Source organism: Echiichthys vipera, assembly GCF_963691815.1.
Source record: "Echiichthys vipera genome assembly, chromosome: 22".
Taxonomy (NCBI): Eukaryota; Metazoa; Chordata; class Actinopteri; order Perciformes; family Trachinidae; genus Echiichthys; species Echiichthys vipera.
In genome coordinates this window covers 13,380,422-13,405,438 of record NC_139847.1, presented here as the reverse complement: position 1 = coordinate 13,405,438, position 25,017 = coordinate 13,380,422, and the positions used below count along the sequence as shown (strand labels likewise).

Sequence of the window (25,017 nt, the reverse complement as noted above, 5' to 3'; positions counted from 1 at the left end):
GTTCATTTAATGATATCAGCAGCAGCCATTTCTCTTTGCTTGCCCAGAATCTTTTGGTCAGGCACACCTCAGAATGCTACTGGCTGTAAAAGCAATTGACGTGTTAAGAGGTGTTTGGGGTTTTAGCTCCATGTGGAATTGTGTGTGTGTGTGTGTGTGTGTGTGTGTGTGTGTGTGTGTGTGTGTGTGTGTGTGTGTGTGTGTGTGTGTGTGTGTGTGTGTGTGTGTGTGTGTGTGTGTGTGTGTGTGTGTGTGTGTGTGTGTGTGTGTGTGTGTACATGCTCATGTAAGTCGAAGCGGGTATGTGTCCTTTGGCGGTAGCGGTAATGTATGGGGTTCTTGAGGAAATGGTAGGACGCTGGGTCCCACCTCGTCCCACCTCACCTCGTTGTTGCGTGGCAATGGGGGAGCAGTAGCCTGGAACCGGGTGGCAGATCAAACGGCATCATTAAAAAGCACAGCACAAGCCTGTGTGTGTGTGTGTGTGTGTGTGTGTGTGTGTGTTTGTAACCGTTGGGAAAGACAGGGTGGAAACTGGTCTGAAACACCCTCCAAACCAATAACAATCCAACTCTCTGACCTTTAAACACACACACACACACACACACACACACACACACACACACACACACACACACACACACACACACACACACACACACACACAGGACCTACTGCTAATGCAGAAATACACAATAGTTAGACAAACTTCCAAAGGGGCACATGCAAAGTACAGACTAAACACAGATCTTCTGGCCCTCATTAGTCCCTCCCCCACAACACACTTCACTTGATCATGATCTCCATTATTAACAACAGCATTTGAAGCAAGTGCGGACATATGGATTGGGTGTCATGGCAAGAGCTTTTTTATGAGGCCTGTGGTTGATAAAGACCTCAGATTAGTCTTTTTTTTTGTCATTTATTTTCATAAAAAGAGGCCAGCCTTGAGTTTATTTTTGACTTTGTTAAAATAATTGAAAGAGTCATGCACCCCAATGACAACCTTCCCTCATTAGAAAATAAAGATTTCTGTCCTGGACAGGGGCAAGCAATAAGTTCAGAATGTAAGTGTTGTGAAAAAACTTCTCATCGCGGATAAGGATGTTTTTATTCTTCATTGGGTAACTGATTGGCAGAAATTACAGGCATTAAATGACTGGTATTTTGGAATATCACCAAAGCCAGGCCACAGCTGTGTTTATCTATGTCTATCTTTAAATGGTGTGGTAGTTAAAAGTGAATTTTCTCCAAGGGAATGACTAATTAAGTTGCTCTAATTAACTTAGGCCTGGCACCTTGGTTAGGTCTCCTTCTTTACAGAATAGGGGACCACCCTCTGCGAGGCCTGTGCAGAGCTAAAAACACCCAGCTTCTCGACAGTGCCACTGAGCCATGTCGTGCCACAATCAACAACAACAATCTGTGAACAGATTATATAGAATTTAGCCTGGGAACCAGACAAATCTGCCAAGCTCATGTTTTATTTTGCTCTGGTTGATGCGTCTGAACCCCCTCACATTCAAACTTCCAGCTGACCAAAACCTTGGCATGCCAATCACAGAAAAGTGTCACTGGTCAAGATTGGATAAAGTTAAACTTTCTGTGTTAGTTATAGGACTATCCAGTCGAGTCTGCAGGTTCTTTCAGCACAATATATCAGGCGCACAAAACTCAGGTCAAACGGTCAAACAAGGCAGCGCTGGTCAAATATGAATCAAGATTTAGTTACTATATTGCCCATTTTCTGTCTCAAATGCTTTCAAAAAGACATATTTTTCAGCTGTAGGTAAAGTTTAGATACTCTGATTGATTGTAGGTCTATCCAATTGTGTCCAGAGCCATTTTGGTCCACGTCAGTTGACAACGCCCCTGGATATCGAAAATTAACTTCCAGACTTAATGCAATTACGAATCAGTCTGCCAATGCTACGCTATAAAGGATCCAAACTGATTTTAGATTTGGATTTCAAAATCTAGAAATTCAGGATCAAAAGGCAGAAAAGAAATGATTTAAAAAGCAAATTCAGATGTTCACCTGATAGTGGTGATACTTGCAAAGTTAAGGGATCATCAAAGTTGTTTAAATCTCAACTTGAGGGAGAATATGTCTGCATCAAATTTCATTCCATTTAATGGTTGTTGAGATATTTCACTCAAAACCACTACCTCATGTTGGCTCTAGAAAGTCAGTTTATCACCAGGATACGTCATCTAGGAACCATGAATGTTTGTATAAAATCCAATCCATCTTGTAGATGTGGACATATTTCACTGGATAAGTGTTAACTTTGATGTGCTGGTGGCGCTAGAGGATGAATGTAGCCCTTAGGATTCATCCTCTGGGCGCCATGGACCCTGTGTTCCAAATTTCACAACCGTCTGTCTAGTCGTCACCGAGACGTGTCACTGCAGACTCACTGTCTGAGGACAAAGGGAAGAAAGAGTGCCCTTTTCTGCTTCATCTTGTGTGGAGCACCTCTCAAGTAAACTGAAGGTCAGAATTGGATTTTTGTATAGAAAGAAACAAGGTTTTTCTTCTTCTTTGTATTATCTACAATTCTGTTTTCACTTGATTATATTGATATTGGTTATATGCATGCTTCTCCCTCCACCTCGAAGGCCCAACGCTGTGCACCACAGTGGGCAGTGTGCTTCACGATGCGCTGTGCTTCATCTCTGGCGACACATTTCTCACACACCATTGCATCTTATACAATAAGATGGGATGGCTCTGCTTAGGAAACATAAGGGAGCTATGTAAGATATTTATTTCTAATGCTCTACTGCAAAAACTGCTGAATAACCTCTGTTCTCTGGTTACATTGAATTACAGGACTTACAATATCAGGTCACATGACATTTTAACTTTAGCTGTTCCTCTTATTCATACTGAACTTGGAATAAGTACTTTCCAAAAGAAAGATAAGAATTGCAATCACACTTGTAAATGCTTTTCTTAATTGTGAAAATGTATGATTATGTGTCTGTAAGATATCAGTCTGTCTATATATTTAAATTGTATATATTTATTATGTACATAGGTCTCTCTTGAAAAAGAGATCCCGATCTCGATGAGACTACTTTCTTAAATAAAGGCTTTTGAAGAAACAACTTTGTTACCCTTCTCAGATAGCCTGACTGTTTTGGATTTCCCTAAACTGATCAATAGCAGATCTCACAGAAAGAGCATATTTCATCCATTACAAACTCAGCCACCTTTTCATGTGCCCACTCGCCTAAAATGTATCTATATTATGGCAAAGGTTATGGAGCCCTGGTTGCAATTATTTTCAATCTAGCGAGAAGAGTTGATGACATATATATGGACATTAGGAGCCAAGCAAATTTTACTGCATATCCAATATTATAAGAAGTTATTATTATGAATTTCTCATGGTTCCAATAGATCTGAGTGCATTTCTTGTCTCAGGTGAGGTTATTGGCACGCTAGATAGTAGTTTTACAGTGCAGTTAATTGATGAGGAAGCTCCACTGTATATAGTTGTCTTTTGTGTAAATTTGGCAGAAAACAGCAGGCTCATAGTGTGTGAGTTATGTGTTATGTGCTGTAGTCGTTTTACGCTAACCTACGATGACGACATCATGAATCCCTAGTCCTGGCCCTACTTCTGCTTAGCCTCCACTTTGTAGCCTCCAAAGTCAAGAGGAAATGAAAAGGGAAATTCTTTTTATTCCCTGTGCCTGTTTTTTTAACGTTTAGTTTATATATAATATTGCTCGTCCCACTGATCCAGATCTTTGTTACTTTTCTCTCAACTCTTGGTCTCTGAAAGTCTCTTGTTTGGGTCCAAGCCCCACGACCTGCTGTTTGGCTTGGCAGAGGGGACTGTCTGGATACGTCACACGGTATAATGTTCTTGCCATGCCACACACTTCACATCCACTCCCTCCGCTCTCTGGAATAATATTGTAAAGATCCTAAAGCCCTCGTTCATCCGTGAGTCCGAACTCTGCGATGTTGCATCCAATCATGATTCCAGATTAGCTAAGGGCAGATGACACTGGAATTCCTCTCAAGCTCCCAAACTCAAAAGAATACCCTTTGATTAGTTTCCACTGGGATTTTGGATAATTGGCCTATCATAGTCACCATCAATGGTTTATCATCACTCAGCATGAAAGCACAAAGGAATTCTAATTTTCAATAAGTGGGCAGCTCCATAATTTGGACACTGCAGACTGTCGTGCAGAGAGTCGTGATCCAAACTGTTCCAATCTGTTCAGCTCGGAGGGCCCTACTGTGTCTGCTACGGCATGTTGTTGGTTAATAATGCAATGCATTGTTTAAAGACTGATCACTAATACAAATATGTAATGATTTAGTAATATATTTTAGTATTTTCACTACTTATGGATTCTGTTTTCCCATTTTTCCTTTTCCTTTTGTCCTGCAGTTTATTAATAGTAATCTTGAAAAATACCAATCACTTCTTTGCTTCTTTGTGTCCCCCACTTCTAAAACCAAACATCCACCCTTGTAATTATGCATCATTACATTGTGTGAATAACAGTCTTTCCAAACACATAGCAGACCCCAATGTTTGTGGGTTGCCACAGCATCACTGTAGGATTCCAATCGTCGCTCAGCAATTCAAAAAATTATCTGTTGGAATACCAGCTGCCTCGGGCGAAGATGATTGGTGTGCATTGTGGTTTGTTTCATCAGTCACCCCCAATGTCAGTTCACCCACATGTTCATTCTTTCTCCTGCAGGACCTGCGAAGGGCAAAATATCAAATATCGCACATGCAGTAATGTGGTAAGTTCAGCAAACTCATCTTTATGTAATGGGTGTCAATAGAACGTTCACATGGTTTTTATTGAAATAAACTGAGCAAATTGTGATTGAGAATTCAGTGTGGTGGAACTGTGAAAATATTACCAAGGTTTATGGTTCAGGGGTGTAATTTAGTGCTCCAGGATCCTGTTGTTTGAGAGAAAGTGAGAAGTTGTGGGGAGACACATCAAACTAGTTTAGCTTTCATTTAATATGATGATCGCTTTTTTGGCATTCGGCAATCCCAGTCTCAACAATCCTTTAACCAAGATTTATGGAAACACTGCTCTTCCCACACTCAAATTTACAATAGTGATATGCTTATAGAAATACGCTCAATATTTGTTTGACCCCTAGGATTGCCCTCCAGAAGCCGGTGATTTCCGTGACCAACAGTGTTCAGCTCATGCAGACGTGCGATACCAGGGTCAGTACCATGAGTGGCTGCCTGTGTACAATGACCCGGACAACCCCTGCGCTCTCAAGTGCAAAGCCAAGGGCTCAGGCCTTGTGGTGGAGCTGGCGCCCAAGGTGTTGGATGGGACACGCTGTTACACCGAGTCTTTGGACATGTGTATCAGTGGACTCTGCCAGGTAGGAGAAAGAATCAGAAAGCTTCTTGTTTTCAACCACTGAGGAGTTCATATTTATTTCTTTTCATTTATTTATCACAAGAAGCCAAATATAGACTTGTAGACTCACAATATTATGAAGACAAAATAGAGAATTAACCAACTCCTTTAGATTTATATTTCAGTGTGGGAACATTTACATAATTCTTGGATCCCATGACAAGCTTCTCAGAAACCAAACCATAAATGTGATTTGGATCAATTGTTATTTAGAAGAAATGTGACAATGAACCTTCAAAGTCCAGGACATTAGGGCAAGTGTGCAATGCATATGAAGTATTTATGCAGCTCAATAGATTAAAAGCTTTAATGAAATATAACTGCATCAGATATAAGCAGGTGCTGTCCTTTTAGATTGTGATTTCCAACATCTTTGTTAAGATGATGACACATTTAGATTTTTTATGAAAATGCACAATCTCCAATTTTAGAAGATGATGTAAAAAGTTTGACCATATAAGCCCATCAAAGGATATTTCTTTCTAAAAACAGAATATTTAAATGTTTATATATATACACACACACACACACACACACACACACACACACACACACACACACACATATATATATATACCATATTTATATTCTTGTCAACACAACAATATATTTACTGACTTACAGGTTATGGCTTTGCAAGAGGATGGATGCAAGAGCAAAAAAGTAAATAAATGTAAGAAAACCTATGCACAGTAGGTTGACTTACACCGTCATGCGATCTGCTTTACAAATTAATCCCCAGAGAGAATAATAATATATGAGATTGAGCTTTTGACTGACAGTCCAGGAAATAGTTTACAATGCATTTTTTCTCGCTTGAATGACATTACAGCCCAAGGAGTTGTGTGTACAGAGACACACAAGAATTCTATTACACACTCTCACTGTGCTTAAAATCACACTGTGGTTTTGGTTTTGTCTTACCGACAGAAATTGCGAAAAACTCCATCAATCAACCACGGATGGTTGCAGATAATATTAGATAGAAAACAATGGGGAACACTTGGGAAAACCCATGATCAACTCAAAGGGGCCATTTTGAGACAATAGAACTTGTATGAATACGGAAAAACCTTGAGGGTTGTTTACATCTTTTGATCAAAACATTTTCATGGTATGAACAAATATATTTCCTTTCATAACCTCAGTTTTAAGTCTAAAGGAACCAATGTCAGTACCTTTACTGGGACTTTCTACATTATCCTTCATTTTTCTTTTCATTTTTTTTGCAGAACTTCTTAAAGCTAGGTAATATGTTATGTTGTTGTCCTTGTAGATTGTAGGTTGTGATCATGAGTTGGGGAGCACAGCAAAAGAGGACAACTGCGGTGTCTGCAATGGAGATGGCTCATCCTGCAGGCTGGTGCGGGGACACTATAAATCCCAGCATGCTTCAGGAAAAAGTAAAGATTCTTGACTCAGGCAGTTCTTTATTTTTTTATTTTACTTTATTTTTGATATTATTTTGGTTTACTTGTCATGGCGAGTACTTCTGATTGTATTTGTATAGCCAGTTGTATATAGACTTTATTGAATTCGTATATAAGTACTAATTATCTACTTTACGCTGTTTTTCTCCCTCTGTCTTTGTATCACTCAAGCTGAGGACGCAGTCGTTGCCATCCCCTATAAGAGTCGTCATGTGCGTCTAGTCCTGAAAGGCCCGGATCATTTGTGTAAGTCCTGGTAGGTCCAGGGTGCCCTTCCATCCAAAACAGTTGAACATGATATTCATATTTGGCAGTATTTTTTTATTGCCAAATACCTTCACATTAAACACAAGTATTCTGCATTTGCTCTGGGAGTTTTACTGCAGGTCATGTTATGTTTTGAAAGACTTGTGATTCAAAAAGATTATTACTTTTTCATAGTATACGTTGCTTGACCTATCTAATGAATATCTCACCCAAATAACAATCTAAAATGAACCTTTTATTCTAAAATATATAACATTTTGTGCTCTCTCATAAAGACTGGTTTTACAAGTAGCTCTGAGCAGAATAACCAGAAGTGGTATTTATTTCTCTCCTTTGACTTGGCTCTGAGAAGGTGTAAGGCTTCCAGCAAATATCACTGATGTCAAAGTACTGGCATCAAACTCCCCACTGGATCAAATTGATAACAAATGTTCCATCTCTGTACCTATCCTTTCCTCCACGGTTAGTGTACGGATTGTTCCCTGAGCCAGGCCAAAAGATCTTCTTTTTATGAATGGATGGATTTTTCATTAAATATTTCCCCAGTTCTTTTTCTACCAAGGGCGCTTAAATTGTAACCATCTGTCTGCACAAGATAACTGCTGCTGGTTCCGCTTGTTCCTGTGTTTTCCTGTGTTTTTTGTTTCGTTTGAATGTCCATGCTGGACTCACATAAGACCCTTTTAGGCCAGGGTTGAGATGAGGTCAGTGGAAAAGCTCAGTGCAGCTCTGGCCTGCTCGCAGACCTACATGAGTCTCTTGGCAGTGCCTGCAAACACTGCAGCCAGTCAGCGTTCCTTATGTAACAAGATCTGACTGAAGGCCTGTGTCAAAGGCTCTGTGATAAAAGAAAGTCATCCTTTGAGGATCTCGACATTTGAGTCACATCTCCTTTTATTTGCTTTGTCATTTTGTTGGACAAAATAATGTGACTGATCCATTATTTGTGCTCTAGCTATCTACTTTGTTTCTTCTTTAGATGTGGAGAGTAAGACTCTTCAAGGGGTAAAAGGTCAATTGGCCTTGGATGAATCAGGGCAGCACCACCTGGAGAACACCACCTTGGACTACCAGAAACTTCCAGATAAAGAGGTCCTGAGAATTACTGGCCCACTCGGAGCCGACTTTACAGTCAAAGTAAGAGTCTAAAAATTTCAAATCAAGTGTCTTAAAGCTGCACCAATCAATATTTTGCAATAATTTTAGTCATTTAGTCTGCAAAGCTCCAGGCTTGGGCCCATCTCGGGCAGTATGACCCATGGTGAAAAATCATCCGAGTGATCTCCTGTGTTAAGGTGGATTTATCGCAGTTCCTTATCAATAATAACAATAATAATGTACATGCCTATGCAATAATTGACGCAGAGGTTAATAAAACTAATGACAGTATATATGATTAATAGTGTTAATAGCAGCAGGAAGTGTCATGCAGGACCACGGCAGCAGGCACCACCACGGTCAGCAGAGACCTGCGAGACGACAAAGCACAAACAACTCAGGGGAAGAAATTAATTAGTAACATTCATTGATGAGACATGAATGATACAGACAGAGAGATGAGGAGCTCAGAGTATTTCGAAAATGATTATCCCCGGCAGACTAGGCCTATAGCAGCAGAATTAAGGGCTAGTAAGCCATAACTACAAGCTTTATCAAAGAGAAAAGTTTCAAGTTTACTTTTAAATATGGAGACGGTGTCTGCCTCCTGAACAGCGTCCTTGCCACTGCAGACCTTTTATAAGCTAATCTTCACAGCCTCCGCCAATAAAACAAGGTAAACGATATAACCTTAATATTTCTATACAACAGTTATTTCTAAAGTTAGGTAACACAATGTTAAGCAGCAAATTACTTGTGTTAACCTTATGAGTTTGCTAACGTTAGCTAGCTATGCCAATGTAGTTTTTTGTGTCAATAGCAAGCTAATACTAGCTGAAATTATAACGTTTTTGCAGCTTTTCTGCTAACGACATTAGCATAACTAGCTAATGTTAGCAAAGTCATAAGTTTAGTTATTTGCTTATTTTGGCTTTTTGTCTTTTTCAAACTAATGAACTATGAGGCATGCTATTGTAGCCTATCCTGATAGGATATCAGACGTTAATTATTTCTCCAAGCTTGGGACAAGAATGGTTCCGACGGCTGAGAGAGCTCAACCTCTCTCTCAGCTTGTTAGTTTCCCTCATCTTAAATTGATGAAACTTGTGTTTGATTCATGGTGGAATGTCAGGCCTTGAAGAATAATTGTAATATATGTGGTTAACTTGCAGTATGTGTTTAAAGACAACCCAACAAATTCAGTTCATAAATTCAGTATTGGAGCATAGGATAGGATGCACACACACACACACACACACACACACACACACACACACACACACACACACACATACACACACGCACACACACACACACACACATACCCACACACACCCACACACACATACAAACCACACCAGTGAGTGGACAAAGTTCTACAGGCTGCGGACTGGGAAACGCCTGTGAAAACTTCCCCCCTCATAAACACACAAGTCAGGATCGGACAATAAATACGAATTCAGGAGACAGAAATCTGAGAAGCTATAAATGCATCATTTTTTAATCCGTTACGAGGCAGGCAGCCAATTCATATCGCAGTGGTAGGAGTTCTGACAAATGGAAAATAGTATTAAAAAGTTGCCAGACAGTCTCTCCACTGTGAACACATGAATGTGAGTGAGTGGCAGTGGACGTTTGATTTATTTGTGTTGTAGGGATAATCTGGCTTTGGGCATTTCTTCAATATGGTTGAGGCGCGAGGTTAAAAGTAAAAATGTTTGCTGAAATATTTATGAGACTTTACAAAATGCCTTCAACAAAAGTCGTGTGTGTGCTAACAATGTTTTGTTTAGTCAGCCAGTAGAAACACACAGTGCCATGGGTCAAGCAAGTCAAACTATTCTTTCACATCATTGTGGTTGCTTTCATCATCCTTTAGGCTTGCTATGATAAAATGAAAGCCTTGCTGTGGCTTAATTTCCTCAAGATGAATAAAAACAGTGATGTGGCAGTCACTCCATGAACACTGTTTCCATAGGTGCAGTTTGCCAGTGGAGCAGACAGCGTTGTCCAGTACATCTACTACCAGCCCATCATCCACCGCTGGAGAGAGACTGACTTCTTTCCTTGCTCAGTTACGTGTGGTGGAGGTAAGCATGGAACATTACATTGCTAGAATGGTGGGCTGAGTACCAAGAACAACTTTTGAGTTCTCTCCTATGGCAAATAAATAATAAAGTATTGATAAATTCTTAATATTGAATCATTGCACCATTAAATATGTTTAGATAGATTATTCCTGTGTTATTTCTTTTTGTCTGTAGGGTACCAGCTGACCTCAGCAGAGTGCTTCGACCTTCGGAGCGGCCGGGTGGTTGTGGATCAGTATTGCCATTATTACCCAGAGAACGTCAAACCCAAACCCAAACTCGAGGAGTGCAACATGGAGCCCTGCCTGGCCAGGTTAGAGACTTGATAAAACTCTTTGAAATAACTGTTTTAACTCCATGTTTATGATCTTTTCACAGAAGTTCGTATAATCCTAAATTCCTTGATTGATTCTGCCTTTTAGTGATGGCTACAAGCAAATTATGCCATATGACCTCTACCACCCCCTGCCTCGGTATGTACTCGCTGAGAGGTGAAATAGTGATGCATCAAGACAAATTCTAACACCTCCATGAGTGACTTTCATGATTTACCTTTTGTGATGTCAGATGGGAGAGCAGTCCCTGGACCGCCTGCTCCACTTCCTGCGGAGGAGGCATCCAGAGTCGCTCAGTATCCTGTGTGGAGGAAGACATGCAGGGTACCATCACTTCTACAGAGGAATGGAAGTGTCTCTACTCCCCAAAGACAGCTATACTGCAGCCATGTAACACCTATGACTGCCCCACCTGGCTGGCACAGGAGTGGTCACCCGTAGGTGCCCTTTTTTAGTTCAGTTTTTGAACATTTATCTTATATTTTTGAGTTATCCCTGGTTATTATTTGTGACACACTATATATATATATATATATATAATATGTACCTGCTTTATAATCAAACAAATACGTGGATATCTTACTTTTTACAATATTGAACCTTTTAATTGATTACAGTTGTTCTTTAAGGAGTGTTTAGAGCATCACCAAAGTTCAGCTAAACATTCCTCCTAACCACATGTAAATAGATGTCGCCCTGTGTTTTGTAGCTGTTACCACCTGGGTAGTCAAATATTAGCAAATGGTTAATTTGTCTTTTGAGTCTGTATTTCACCACAGTGGGTCTTAATTACCCTGTGGAGTTAGAAGAAGTTAAACAAAAGCGTGATTAATTGTCTTGGGGTAAAGAAAAAACATACTCAGCGCCTGACTTGTGATTTTGCCGTTTTTTTCAGACATCTACCAGTATTTTCAACATGACAGGAACACTTGCAACTGCTTAAGTTAAAACACAAGCTTACTTTGTGAGTCAGAGTAGCACTGCTGACCGCAATTTGAGTGTCCTTCACCACCCTTGCCCTTGAACACATCATCCAAAACATACAGGTCTTTAATTAAAACCCCAAAGTCAACAGCGCATTTCTTTGCCAAACACATCCAGTTTATCGCGATGGTGCATCTGCATCATCTAATATTCCTAGTTAGCTTACTTATTTGGCAGAGTTGCTGTTACGTTAACTTCCAAATGAGGATTTTTCAGGCTCCCCAGTTATACAGGCACAAGCAGACGCCCATGGATCCAAATTTGTGGCCCTCTAAAACCTGGGATGCTGTTTACCTAGCACATTCTTCCTTGTGAACTTGCCTTTAAATGCTTGTTTTGGCAGCGAATACACAAAGTTCACTCCTGAGCAGAGAGCTGCAGGGATTTTTAGAAGGTCTCTTTCAATGGCTCTCTGTCAAACACAAGCAAAGATATATATACAGCTATCATCAGTTAATCAGTAATTTAAAGATGATATCTTCTGTCCTGTCACCACCAGTGCACGGTGACCTGTGGTCAGGGTCTGCGCTACAGGGTGGTGTTATGCATCGATCACAGAGGACTCCATGCTGGAGGTTGTAACCCCACAACCAAACCCCACATCAAGGAGGAATGCCTGGTGACTGTGCCCTGTTATAAGTCCATGGGTGGGTTAGATTTTTCTTTTGTGTCATGTTTTAACAACCAAACTTGTTTCTAAAATAAAAAATATTTTTAAATTTTCATCTTTTGGGGATTTTCTCTAGATACACTCCCAGTTGAGGCAAAACCTGTGTGGCATAAGCAGGCCATAGAGCTGGAGGAGGAGATCAATGTTACTGAGGAACCAACGTGAGTACTGGACACACACATACAGTGCGCATGCACACATAAAAGGATAATAGGATGGGGCTGGGTGATGTGATGATATATTTACCCAAAACAACATAAAATATCTAATAAAAAATATATTGCTTATATTTTTCTGTTGTTTATATTGCAATGTCTAAAAGCCAGTGGTCAAACTGTATTATTGCAATATTTACGTCATTTGAACGCCGCTTTTCGTTCTCACCCTTGCCATAATGCCTTGCCATTTTGAACTTGAGTTCTTAATAAAATGTGAATATCCTTAGTAATTTTCAGTTCTCAAAAATGTACAAATACAAAACAGGCTTTATCATGTGCAGAACGAAGTATTTTGACCATATGGCCCAGCCCTATAATGGGATAACAGTAATTTTGAAATATCTCCATTTGCTTTCTTCTGTTGAAAGCAGTAGGAGCTGCAGTACAAGCTTTAAAGATGTAATTCTACTCATATTTACTGGCATTCCAGCCATAGACCGACAATTTACTGCCAGATGTGAATGTTCTGTTGAAGCCATCATAAGTTAGGACTATACAACGGCTATGGCTGTTAATTACTCTCAAGCTTCCTAACCCAGAAAAAGAATTATTGTCACTCTGCAGGGGTAGAATAACAAGCAAAAATCAGATTCCAGATAAACAGTTTCAACAACAGTTTTCACAACCCAGAGTTTAGGATTTACCTGGAGGTGAAATTGAAGTAGACAGGTAGCCGGGTGCTACCATGAAACCCCCACAGTATCGTGGTTGTGTTCATGTCAACGGTCATTTACAAGAACTTGGATTCAAAATGTACAGCTGAAGCCCCCGTTTATCCCCTGACACTTTTTAAAAAACATACACCAGGTTGGGTGCACATCTCTATGTACACCTAGTATGCCAAATGTTTGTCTAATATAAAAACTAGAAGAAATTAGATGTTTAATTTGCGTATCATCATATCTAAGTGATGAATATGCTGTATGAGGTTATTTAAGGTAAAAGGGGAAGCTGAAGGTAAAAAAAGAAAGAGAAAAAAACATCTTTTTGGAAAGCAGCGGACTATTCGGTCACACTGACTACCAGCATTACCTCAGCAAGCCTCAGATGTTCCAGATGTTCTTGTCCCACATATCAATTGACTAATAAAGGCTGTCCTCTGAAGATGGACAATGTTTGGACTCTACCCAGTGTCTTGCATGACTTGTATTAGCGACCATGTTAGCCATTTCAAAACATCTGTTACTTTGACTTATCTTTGGAGCAAGAGAGTGGGAGGGAGGGAGACACAAATGCCAAAACATATGATTTTGCTCTATTGCAAAAAAGCACATAAATATCTGTGTATAATATCCAGCCATTCACAGGCCAACAACAATATCTGCCTACCATATGGGGCCAGGTTACGGATGTGAGAGGAAAGACAAGGAAATTCCTGTGTTAGACTTATTGCACCTCCATTGCCAGGCCTTATGCCTGCCTTGAGACACTGCTGTGCAACTGCTTGAAAAATGAAACCCAGATATGTTCAGTTGGCCAAAAGTGCTTTTTTTTCACCCTACCACCAACATGACTAAATCAAATATTTCCACTGATGGAGATTTAATTGATATGATTAGCATGGGGCTTTGGCAGATATCACAAAAATGTGTTGTTTCCGTCCATGAATGAAATCACGATTGTTTTTGAAACGACAGATGTACTTTAACAATGCGTGAAGATAAATATTTCTGTGGGTTCGCATGTTGACTTTGTTGCTCGTGTTCTAAGGTCTAACTGCCGGTGATTCATTTGTTTGTCCAAAACACAATGAGTCCTTGAGCACTCATAAAGAGCCAACTTCGCTGTAATTGTGAGCTCTTTATTCAGGCATCTTATTAAACAGCAGGTTGCTCTTGTGTTGTGGTCAGACCATTTAACCAAGGAAGAATGCTGCACATTATTGCAGGCTGCCATGTTAGTGGGTACCTCTGTGAAGTACATATACACTGATAATGTATGCTGGGGGAAACTACTTTGATGGTTTTACAAACCCAGAGAGTGCAACTTTGGAACAGTTGGGCTGAATCTTAGCTCCGCGTACCGTCAGTGTTAGCTTAACAGACTGGGGTTAAGAAACAATATTTCTACTAATCATATTTACATTTTGAATTAAACCTTATTTCTGAAGGATTTTGCTATTATCAGATCATCATAAAACAGAAAAAATCAGATTGCTTATTTGGTCGTCAATACATTAGGCATTTTAATAGCAACAGTAGCATACATGATTGCATATGTATAATTCTGTTATGATTGCCTGTTTTAATAGAATATTTGTTTTTCCATCTTTGGGGCAAATTAATTAAAGCTGCCCTAACTTGGTAATTGTCTGACTTATGTTAGTAGTATGAAACAATCCATCTCCTGAACTCTATTGCAGAAGTCATTTGATGGGGATTTAGATAGATAGATAGATAATGTATATGTGGGTTGTTGATTGTGTTGGTATCGCGATAAATGCTTAATATAAGTCCATATGCAAAACAAGACAAGTAATGCAATAATGACATTTTTAATCATTGGATACTGAAGAAAATAAACGCTCCCCTCAATTCTAAATATATATATATATATATATATATATACATGTATATGTGTGTGTGTGTGTGATTCCCTAGTTAGATAGCTAAAAACTGAACACTGAAGAGACTTGATCATAATCACAAAGTGAGTTACAGAGCATGGTTAGAATATGATGTAGTAGTGGAAATTACAAATCACTGCTGATTCAAATGATTTCATCTGTCTTTCAAACAATTGATGGGAACCCGGTGCGGATGGTCATTCGGTGCAATCAGTTCAGCTTGAGCAGATTAATTAGTATTATTTAACCTTTATGTATAAACTGAACACTTCTAATTTGTTTTGAAAAGTATATCTGCCAGAAGAAACAGTGGTGAGCTCAGCCCTGAAGAGGACAGCTGCGGAGTGTTGTAAACATCTGGGCTGCCTCCAACCACTTTGTATTCACGATCAGGTGCATAGCTGTGTGTAATGAGAACAATGGAGAAAGGAATATCAAACACAGACTCTCGTGCAAAGGAAGTGTACCATGTGGTACAAATCCTGTTTGGTGTTCATAGCTGCACATTTCAAAATAAGAGTATCCTGACTGCTGTATAATTTCATGAGCACTTTGTGAACTAATGAACACAAGGGGAACATGACGCTGCATCTGTGATCTCTCCAATCATATCTGAACATCATTGAATCATTATGGACATCCTGGAAATCACAGCATTAAGTACATTTCCCCTCCTTTATATTTCCAAAAACTACACTTTTCATTTATATTATTTCTATTACGGTCTCCAAAAGCTGTGGAGGGAGTGCCAGATCAGTTTCTGGGCCCTCACTCTCACCCAACCTTGACAGGCCTTCAGGCGTTCAGAAATGCCAATGATCTAGTAGAAGCATTTCCTTCTCTGATCCATTATTAAGATGAGGAAGGATGCACATGAAAGCTGTTTATCCAAGGTTGGCTTGATCTTAATGATCCTAATGCTTCACAGATGTTCAATTCACCGCAGCAGGACTGGATTTCATAAATACTTATGAATTTAGCAATAAATGACTAAAATCTGTATACAGGGGGGAATGCAAAAAAACCTGTCCGTCTTTCTAAATATTTTAAAGTCAGCACTGCTTTTCCAAGGCTGTCTGCATATGTATGTGAAGTATATTGACTGCATGCAGAACACATTGTTTATATCTGTATGTGTGTGTGATTAATCATCCAGCCTGTGTTTTCTCAATCCTTCTCCAGCTTCATCCCTGGTCCCTGGCAACCCTGCAGCAGGACGTGCGGCGCCGGGACCCAACGACGGGCCGTCAAGTGCCAGGTCTTGCTGTCCTTTTCCCAAACTGTTGCTGACCTGCCCGATGACGAATGTGATGGGGTGAAACCTGCTTCAAGTCAGCCCTGCTACCGTACTCCCTGCTCTCGTGTTTTGGGCCAAGGAAAAGAAAGTGAAAAGGAGGGGCAGGAAGAGGAGGAGGAGGAGGAGGAGGGGGAAACACCCGAAAGAGAGGAACTGCATGACTGGGAGTATGAGGGCTTTACGGAGTGCTCAGAGAGTTGTGGTGGAGGTATGGATCATTATTGTCCTCTCTTAATATGAGAAAGTAAAGAAATAGAACTTGAAAGGACAGGAATTCAAAGTTGCCAGATCGACATTTCTATCCCTAGAGCCATGCTGCTAGATTGACTAGGTAACATCTAATAAGCATCAGTTAATAGGTATTAAGGGCCTATGTCTTATAAGATGCTTATTAACATTATTATGTGTTAATATGGATTTATTAGTGTTATTAGCATCAAACAGGTTTATTGTTAGATTATAAGCACCCATCAGCATTTAACTATGCACTTATTAACATTTAACTATGCATTTTGCAGTTACCAACACAAATGCTTAGAAATGTTTTTATAATCTCACAATAAACATGTTTATACAGCTAATATCAACTTATTAATAAATAGCAATGTTAATCAGGATCCTGTAAGGATTTATAAGGCTCTTATTACCTATTAACTAACGCTTATTACAAGGACATAATATAAAGCGTTACCATTGTGGTACAACGATGTGTCACAGCAGTAACCTGTGACTAAAACCATGCCAGTATGGGCTTTGAAGTAGCAGTAAGTTATACGATATTAGATGATAATGGATGGAATACCAAGATTAACCCTAAAGGTCATACGTTGCTGACTCTCACAGTGGCAGGGAGTCCCGCGCCAGACAGAGACAGCCTTCCCAAACATCCTGCCAACATTCGTTGAGGCCCTCTTTAATCTCCCTCACCTCCACATCCAAGTCCGTATGCCTGAATTGTGCGTCTGTGTGTTAATGTCTGCACAAGTGTGCATGTGTTACTTTATTTCTGCACATGGGCGTAGGCTTTTCACTGTGTGTGTGTGTGTGTGTGTGTGTGTGTGTGTGTGTGTGTGTGTGCGCTCACCCAAACCCAACAAACTCCCATTCGGGGATGATTACATAGTGGTATCGGATGTCACATACACACCCCGAGGGCTGCGCTCCTGTGGACCATCACACCACTGTGGCGTTTGAAGTGCCTGCTTCACTGTTATTGTCCCCAACATTGGAAGCAGACTCAGAGATTTATGTTACGCTGTTTTTTACGTGACCTGACATCACACCCTTAAGGTTTATCCACAGTTCAGGCCAGAACTTAAGCAGGCGGCTTGATGTTCTGATGTTCATTGTGCTTCATTAGGTACAACCACTGCTTACTTTCGCTGAGGGGCCCAATATCTAGCTTCACTGCAGTGTCTGCCTGTAATATTCTGTGCTCCATATGTATGTGAGTGTGACAATATTTAAGAGACTGTTGACAAGAACAATGTGTGTTTGCATTTTTGGCATTCATACCAAGAACATATGGGGCAGTGAGAATATTAACATTTATAAAGTTAAAAGCACTTATGATTGAAGCTGCATAAAAGGTCATAGTTTTTTGGACATCCCTTGTAATTACTCGGTGCCGTCTAATCCCAGGTGTGCAGGAAGCTGTGGTAATCTGCCTGAACAAGCAGACCAGGGAGGTAGCAGACCAGAGCCTGTGTGTGAGCTCCCGTCGGCCCCCGCAACTCCTGCAGGACTGCAAAACTCAGCCCTGTCCGCCCAGGTATGGTAAAACACAGACGCCTAGCACATCGTTATCATTTAGGCATTGTTTTAAAATGGTTTGTGCATGAGCATTAAGTAGACTTGATTGATGGATGCAGTAAAACCGAGGAAGAAATGTACTTTTGGAAGAAAGGGTTTGGCTGCATTCAAGAAGAAAAATATTAATTAAAAACAGGACTGAAATCTGGCTCTGCTCTTTGTTAGTTTGCCAAGACTGTAACCCAGCAAAGTATGCAATATAGAGAGCTGGGACATTCATGTACCATTTCCCAGATGATCCCTGGGTTCTACACATGGAACTGCTTAACTGTCAGACTATCAAAAAACACACATCACACTAGTTGAATCAATTAATCTCTGCTAATCACTGGTTGTGTACAAAAGAGATTCAAATCCTTCTAATCCACTACATTATCCCCCTTTAAACCAGCAAGGCCAATTAAATCACCATTTACGCCACTTGGCTCCAAGAGATACTAAAGCAGAACGACAGAGATGGATGGTTGTATCACTGAGAGCAGGAAATGAAGCCAACGGGACCGCTTGTGAAACCTGGATGGAATCAGACATGCAATTGGGATCAGGTGGTCATACCTGCTAGGCTGACATGTGAAATTGTCCTTGGACGATCTGCCCATTACATTATGATATATTTTGTGTGTAAAGTTGACGTCTCCACAGCTCTGTGTCAGCGCTGAAGTATGGCCTGGCTACTGGGCGGGGGGGCGTTCTAGCTCACAATCGCCATGGGTGGTGCAAAGTTCCAGATGCAGGACTGTACCATTGCAAAATAGATAGCGAAGATAGCAGAAGGGAAGGAGAGCGGATGTCAGGCTTTATCCCCTGTTCATCCATGTTCAGTTTCATGGATGGGATTTATCCTCTGGGAAGCATAAATGTGCTCAACAGATTTCATGGTGTTCTACCCAATACAAGTCACTATTTCTTGTTGAAAGGAACTCTTGGAGGAAAAGACATTGTTTATCTCCTGAGAATGATGACTCTTGGCCATTAGCTTAAGGGGAAGAACATTTTTCCTGACTTTGAGGTAATCAAAAGAGATCACGAATATCCTTGCTGAATTCCAAGTTGAAATCATTGAAATGCAACTATGACATTAGTGCTCTTATATTTCCTGTCACAGCATATTTTTTTTTGCTTGTTTGTTAGTCCAACGATAATCCATTGAGCACCAGTCAAACTGCACAATGGCACGATGTTTAATATAACTAAGCTGTGGCTAAACGGTGAGTGGATTTTGCGGTAGGCCACACGTTTCAAGTTAACACCGTGCGCAGTGTCGGCGTTCCACCACTCACACTCTTGTCAGAAAACCCAGAGGCTTGCAGCCTGCCCTTGCCTGTTTTTCCAGGCCTTGAGTCTTGTTTTCAGGCACAACAAACGCTGTATTGGACTTGTTTCCTTTGGCCCTTCACTCCCTCCCCGAGGCCTCCTAACCCTCCCATATTAAGCTGCACTCTTTGGATACAGTTCCCTCTGAAGGGGAACAGCCATAGCATTTGGCTTTGAATATAGTACTGGTCCAGAAACAAGCTTCATTCCCAATCCTCCTCAGTCCCTGGAGTTAAAATGAATAGTTTTGAAACATCACCTAATCTATCAAGCAAGAAGTAAAAAACCATGCCAAAGCTTTTAGGTTCCTTTGAATGGGACATACACTTGCCACATCATTTTGAAGGTAGGAATAGAAATGTTTATAAAAGTTGATGCACGATTCATCACCCTGTAAGAAATTGTGATGGAGCACAAAATGAATACCGGTCGACGGATATTGCGAAAATGCAAGTGCAAGAAGTTACGCTATAGGGATTTCTCAAATATCACCCAATTCAGTGGGAGATTGAATACTTCTTTGCCAGGATCTGGCCCCATGAATCACTCTCTTCGCTCTCACTCGTATTCACTTTCATGAATTTCACTTTCATGAATTTACACATTCATAAGGCTGCAAGAGTGTCCTCTCGTGGGATCAAGTGAAAACATTAAGCACTCTGACTGAACTCCGCCTGACTGCACTCCGTTATACATCAGATAATGGGCCACATACATATACATGCACACAAAAGATAAAGTATGGTGATTAACCAGGAATGGCAAAGGTTAAAGGTTATAATGCTTCACTTTAAAATTCAAAACTAACCTGTGTGTAGGTGAAATTAAAAATACAAGTAACCTGGTGTTCAGCTGGTTTAAGTCAATTCTGATCAACATTGTATTCACAGATGGGATACAGGGGAGTGGACTTCATGCTCTGCTACCTGTGGGGTTGGTCTGATGACCCGCACTGTGGCATGCTCTCACCGGCCCTCTCGGGACAGCAACCGCACAGAGGTTTTGAGGAATGAAGACTGTCAGAGCCCCAAGCCCAGCCCTGTCCAAGCTTGTAACCGCTTTGACTGCCCTTCTATGTGGGACACACAGGAATGGGGACAGGTAAAGGATCTAACCACCATAAATGCTTGCCCCAGCAATTAGACTGAAGCATCTAACACATATTGCTAATGTAACTCCTGGCACCTCTGTATTTTTGTAGTGTTCCCAGAGCTGTGGTGGAGGATTTCAAAGGAGGCAGGTCCTGTGCAAACAGCGGTTGGCAGATGGCAGCATCTTGGAGCTGCCTGACACCTTTTGTCCTTCTAAGAGCCCTGCAAACCAGCAGCCCTGTGCCAAGCAAGAGTGCCCACCGCAATGGGTCACAACTGACTGGTCCCAGGTAGGGTTTTCTCAAAGCTCCGACCTACCTTTTTAAAGTGGTCAAAATCATGTATTGCCATATGTCTGCTCATTTTCATATCTTACAGTATCTGTTTATTTGTCCAGTGTTCAGTGACCTGTGGAAATGGCATCCAGAGACTGCAGGCAGTCTGCAGAAGACAAAGGGAAGATAGGGGACACTGGATCGTAGACCCTGAGAACTGTTGGTTGATGGCCCGGCCCACAAAAATCCGGCCATGCTCCCTCAGGCTCTGTGAGAGTAAGAGACCCTCTGTTTGGCTCTATTTTGTCAATTTGTACTGCTAAGAGAGAATTTGGAATTGACAGAAATATGTGTTAGTAAGAAAGACCCATTCCATAGCTGTTGTTTCAATAGAAATTGAAAATCTATAACACAGGTACTAATCAATCCACTCACCTTTGCTGTTAATTTCATCACAGACTCTGTCAAGCCTGATCCCACCATACTGGCCCAGAGGAAAGTGTATATCCAGTGGAGGAAGGGCAAAAAGTTACAGCTGGTAGTGGGAGGCTATGCCTACCTGCTCCCCTGGACAACTGTGGTCCTTCGCTGCCCCACCCGACACTTTCGCAAGGGCCACATTCGGTGGTTGAAGGAAGGAAAGCCCTTGGTCGGCCTCCCGCACCTCTCCATAACACCACTAGGATACATGAAGATTCAGCAGGTTCGTGCATCTGATGCCGGGACATACACATGTGTTGCTGGTCAGGCACAAGAGCATTTTGTCCTACAGATCATTGGCAGCAAGCAGAAGCTCTCTGTTCCCGAGGCATGGCTCCTTGCAAGCAGACAACAAAAGGTTGGGCAGCCAGTCGTGGCTTCAGCAGGGGAAACATTTCAGGAGCTACCCATCTCCCTGAACCAATATGACAACATTGTTGAACGTTTGCTTGAACTCAAAGGCTCTCTCCAGGATGAAAAAGACACCGCTGATAAAACACACTCCAGTGAAAAGAACAGGTCGACCCTGGAGGATGAGAGAGCGAGCTCAGAACTTTCAAGTCTGCTCGTGCTCATCGCCGATACTCACAGGATGGATGAGATCATGCACAACCTCTCTGAAGGCCTCGGAGGGCCATGGGGGGAACAACTCATCGCACAGTTGCTCAGTGAGCTCACGATGACACAAGGTGAAACCAATGAGTCCACTCTTCATCCTCCAGAAAGCGCTGAATCTTCCACGCAAGGGCCCCTCATTTATAAACCGAACATCAAAGCCCACGCGTCCAGGCCAAGAAGCCCAGCGATAATCCAACGGCCCAGGAAGGTCGGAAATGTACCATCATCTGAAATGATAGTTCATGTAGGAGTGCCAGTTATGCTGCAGAAACCCATTGCCAGTTTGGAGCTGAGGTGTGAGGCAGTGGGGAACCCTGACCCATCCCTGACATGGAGAAAGAATGGGAAAGAGTTACACTACAGCAGCAGGTAAGACCGTGACCTTTTTTGCAAAAGGCGTCAACAAAACTGTAGATTTTGTTTTATAAGTAGCCGATACAGTGGTTGCGTTGTCTTTGTGTTGGCAGAGTAGGCCCGTTGTCCACCGGCTCACTGAGGATCCAGTCTCCGAGCAGGGTGGATGAGGGTCTGTACACCTGCACTGCCAGAAACCGTCTTGGATCTGCATCTCTTTCATCTTGGCTGCAGATTACAGGTATGGTCCACAAAGACAGAATTTTGCTGCAAGAATGTTTGTATTCTTGCCAGATTATGGTTAGTTTAACACCTGGAGTGGTTCCATGAAGTAATTCTGTGTGAAAAATAGTTGTCCAAACATTCAGAACTGTATTTTAATCAGTGGTCAAGCTCCAAAGATTTCGCAAATATCTGAATATAAAAGCACAAGACAAGGAAAGACATAGTAGCTTTGATGTAAATAACTGTTCTCAATTGAACATCTTGGGAATATGTTTCTTTGCTTTTTTGGTGAGAATTATATCAGAAGTTAGAGCCAGGGGCTGGTTAGCTTATCATCGCATACATACTGGAAAAAAAAACAAGGGGAAACAGCTAGCTTGGCTCTGTCCAAAGGAAAAAATAACCAGCACCTCTAAAGCTTCCTTTAAGTGTCATGTAGCTTCAGTGAAGTTCTGTAATGAGCACATACTGAATACATTACTGAAAACGTTTTTTGTAGCTACACATACAAATGTCAGAGTCAGCATTAACCTAATGTCAAGTTGAGTTTGTCCTAATATACTTTTATGTAGTCCAGTTTACAGAATGTGTTGTTCTTTTGTGGTTCAGGCTTAGAGATTCTGGGAAAGCGTTCTTTTTGAGCAACACCCACACAGGCATAACCATAGACACAGATATACAGTAAGCTTGTACGTACCCTGGTGGCTCATCTGGCTGAGTCAGTGATGGGGAATGTCCGGAGCGTGCCATAGCTCGGGTCATCTCCGAGCGGTGCTGTCATTCGTCTCATCAGAGCGTGATCAGTCGCGACCTTGCTGCATTCCCATCAAAGCACCGCCACTGCCGGGTTTCCTGATGCTTCGGCACTTTTCCTCTCCATACGACAACAATTAGAGGCTCCAGGCAATGTTTCAAAGAAGATTAAGTGGGTGCACCCCATTCGCCAAAGCTAAACTGAGGATAAAGGGGCTTAAAGGTGCTGAAAAATGTCCAAACTGCATTTTCTTAATCAGTTTAAGGTCATGTCCAATGGGTGCAATTCAGAAATCTTAAAGATCCCCTCCTTTTAAAAATGCAGAGTGTCTGACCTTGACTGTAACGACTTGTATGTTTGCAAAGTTTGTCACGAGAGAGGTGTTTTCACATTCCTCTACTGAAGGGGGAGATGTCTGTGCACTTCCTGACAATCTGAGATTCGAGCTAGATTTGGTACATCCCAGATTCTGAAGACATTCACTTTTTAATTCGCAAAAGTCAGCAAAGAAACCTGCATCCTTCAGCCCAGAGCGGACTTATCAGTACAGAGACCAAAAACACACAGTCACAGTAGCTGAGTCAACCACTGCCAGCTACAAGCTAACAAGCTAACAAACAACAAACAAATGAAAGAAGCTAACAACACTGACCATTCTGATTTGGTGCAGAACAGACTCCTCTTCTGAGTCTGGGTCTGACTGACTCCAGGTTCAGGACAGCAAGTCAATTGCTGCAGATCATGAGCCTGCTCCCCGGCCGCTGAGCTCTGCAGTGAGGTAAAAGTAACAAGAGACTGACCAAAGAACACAGTGAAAATCTTACCTAATACAACCTTAAATCTGTATGTTGATCTTTTTTCTATCTGACGTGAGAAAACCTAGAGAGATGCTATTCTATTCGTTCGGACAATACAAAGCAAGCATCTTCAGCTACAACCATTTATATATGCTGTGTACATGTGCGTGCATGTTAAGTTGAGGTTTATAAACCTCCTCGCTGAACTGGTAAGATCACTGCAGAGAGAGGGCACTGACATTAAAGACAGTTGTCTTGTCTTTTGATTTTTGCAGCATTCAAGACCTCCAAAATCTGTTTTTTTAATTGTATTTTCAGGTGGTAAAGGAAAAAACTGTGTCCAAGGAAATGGTAATGGAGCAAATGGCTCTATCTGCTCCGAGAGGAGTAACAGCAGCCAGTCAGCTGAGCCGTGCCATGGGCAAGCCTGCCCCCTCAGGTACCTTGCTACTACTACATGTTTGTCATGTTTGATAACACCAGTTCACACTGTCTCCTTCAATTACATTCCAAACTCAACATGGGATTCACTCAAATGTTTGAAAACCCTAAAAAGAAAAAAGTGCTGGGTCATTTTTGTGTGCACAATTTATTAACGCTTCATCTAATTTTCTGTCGCTTTTCTTCTGTGGTTGGTTAGGTGGCGGGTGGATCCTTGGTCACTATGCTCAGCCAGTTGTGGAGGTGGGTCCCAGAACAGGAGTGTCCGCTGCATGAAGGGTCCTGAGGGCAGATCCAGAGAGGTGGAGAGTCAGCACTGCCTCGGCACAGAGAGGAGACCCTCTGACACCAGGTTATGCAACGTTCTGCCCTGTGCCAGATGGGCCACCACCCACTGGGGAGCAGTGAGTCTACTTATATTGGACATAAACACATCTTACCACATGCATATGGACTGTGTCAAAGCTG

At 41.5% G+C, this 25,017-nt stretch overlaps 1 protein-coding gene across 4 annotated transcripts in view; it reads left to right on the top strand.

Moving 5' to 3' along the window:
- LOC310963752 (ADAMTS-like protein 1) overlaps positions 1–25,017 on the top strand; it is a 98,678-nt gene that overhangs the window by 70,535 nt on the left and 3,126 nt on the right. For 3 of the 4 annotated variants that reach the window (XM_083936672.1, XM_083936671.1, XM_083936673.1), the window contains 20 exons: positions 4,738–4,783; positions 5,159–5,395; positions 6,710–6,836; positions 7,035–7,109; positions 8,110–8,267; positions 10,207–10,318; positions 10,493–10,631; positions 10,741–10,791; positions 10,886–11,090; positions 12,137–12,284; positions 12,384–12,468; positions 16,274–16,596; positions 18,030–18,159; positions 20,405–20,615; positions 20,716–20,895; positions 21,003–21,156; positions 21,339–22,347; positions 22,446–22,573; positions 24,427–24,547; positions 24,749–24,953. In XM_083936672.1, coding sequence (XP_083792798.1) covers positions 4,738–4,783; positions 5,159–5,395; positions 6,710–6,836; positions 7,035–7,109; positions 8,110–8,267; positions 10,207–10,318; positions 10,493–10,631; positions 10,741–10,791; positions 10,886–11,090; positions 12,137–12,284; positions 12,384–12,468; positions 16,274–16,596; positions 18,030–18,159; positions 20,405–20,615; positions 20,716–20,895; positions 21,003–21,156; positions 21,339–22,347; positions 22,446–22,573; positions 24,427–24,547; positions 24,749–24,953 — 3,844 coding nt within the window. Of the gene's footprint in view, positions 1–4,737; positions 4,784–5,158; positions 5,396–6,709; positions 6,837–7,034; positions 7,110–8,109; positions 8,268–10,206; positions 10,319–10,492; positions 10,632–10,740; positions 10,792–10,885; positions 11,091–12,136; positions 12,285–12,383; positions 12,469–16,273; positions 16,597–18,029; positions 18,160–20,404; positions 20,616–20,715; positions 20,896–21,002; positions 21,157–21,338; positions 22,348–22,445; positions 22,574–24,426; positions 24,548–24,748; positions 24,954–25,017 lie in introns of those variants that run through there. The other variant, XR_014593705.1, reaches the window with a different exon arrangement.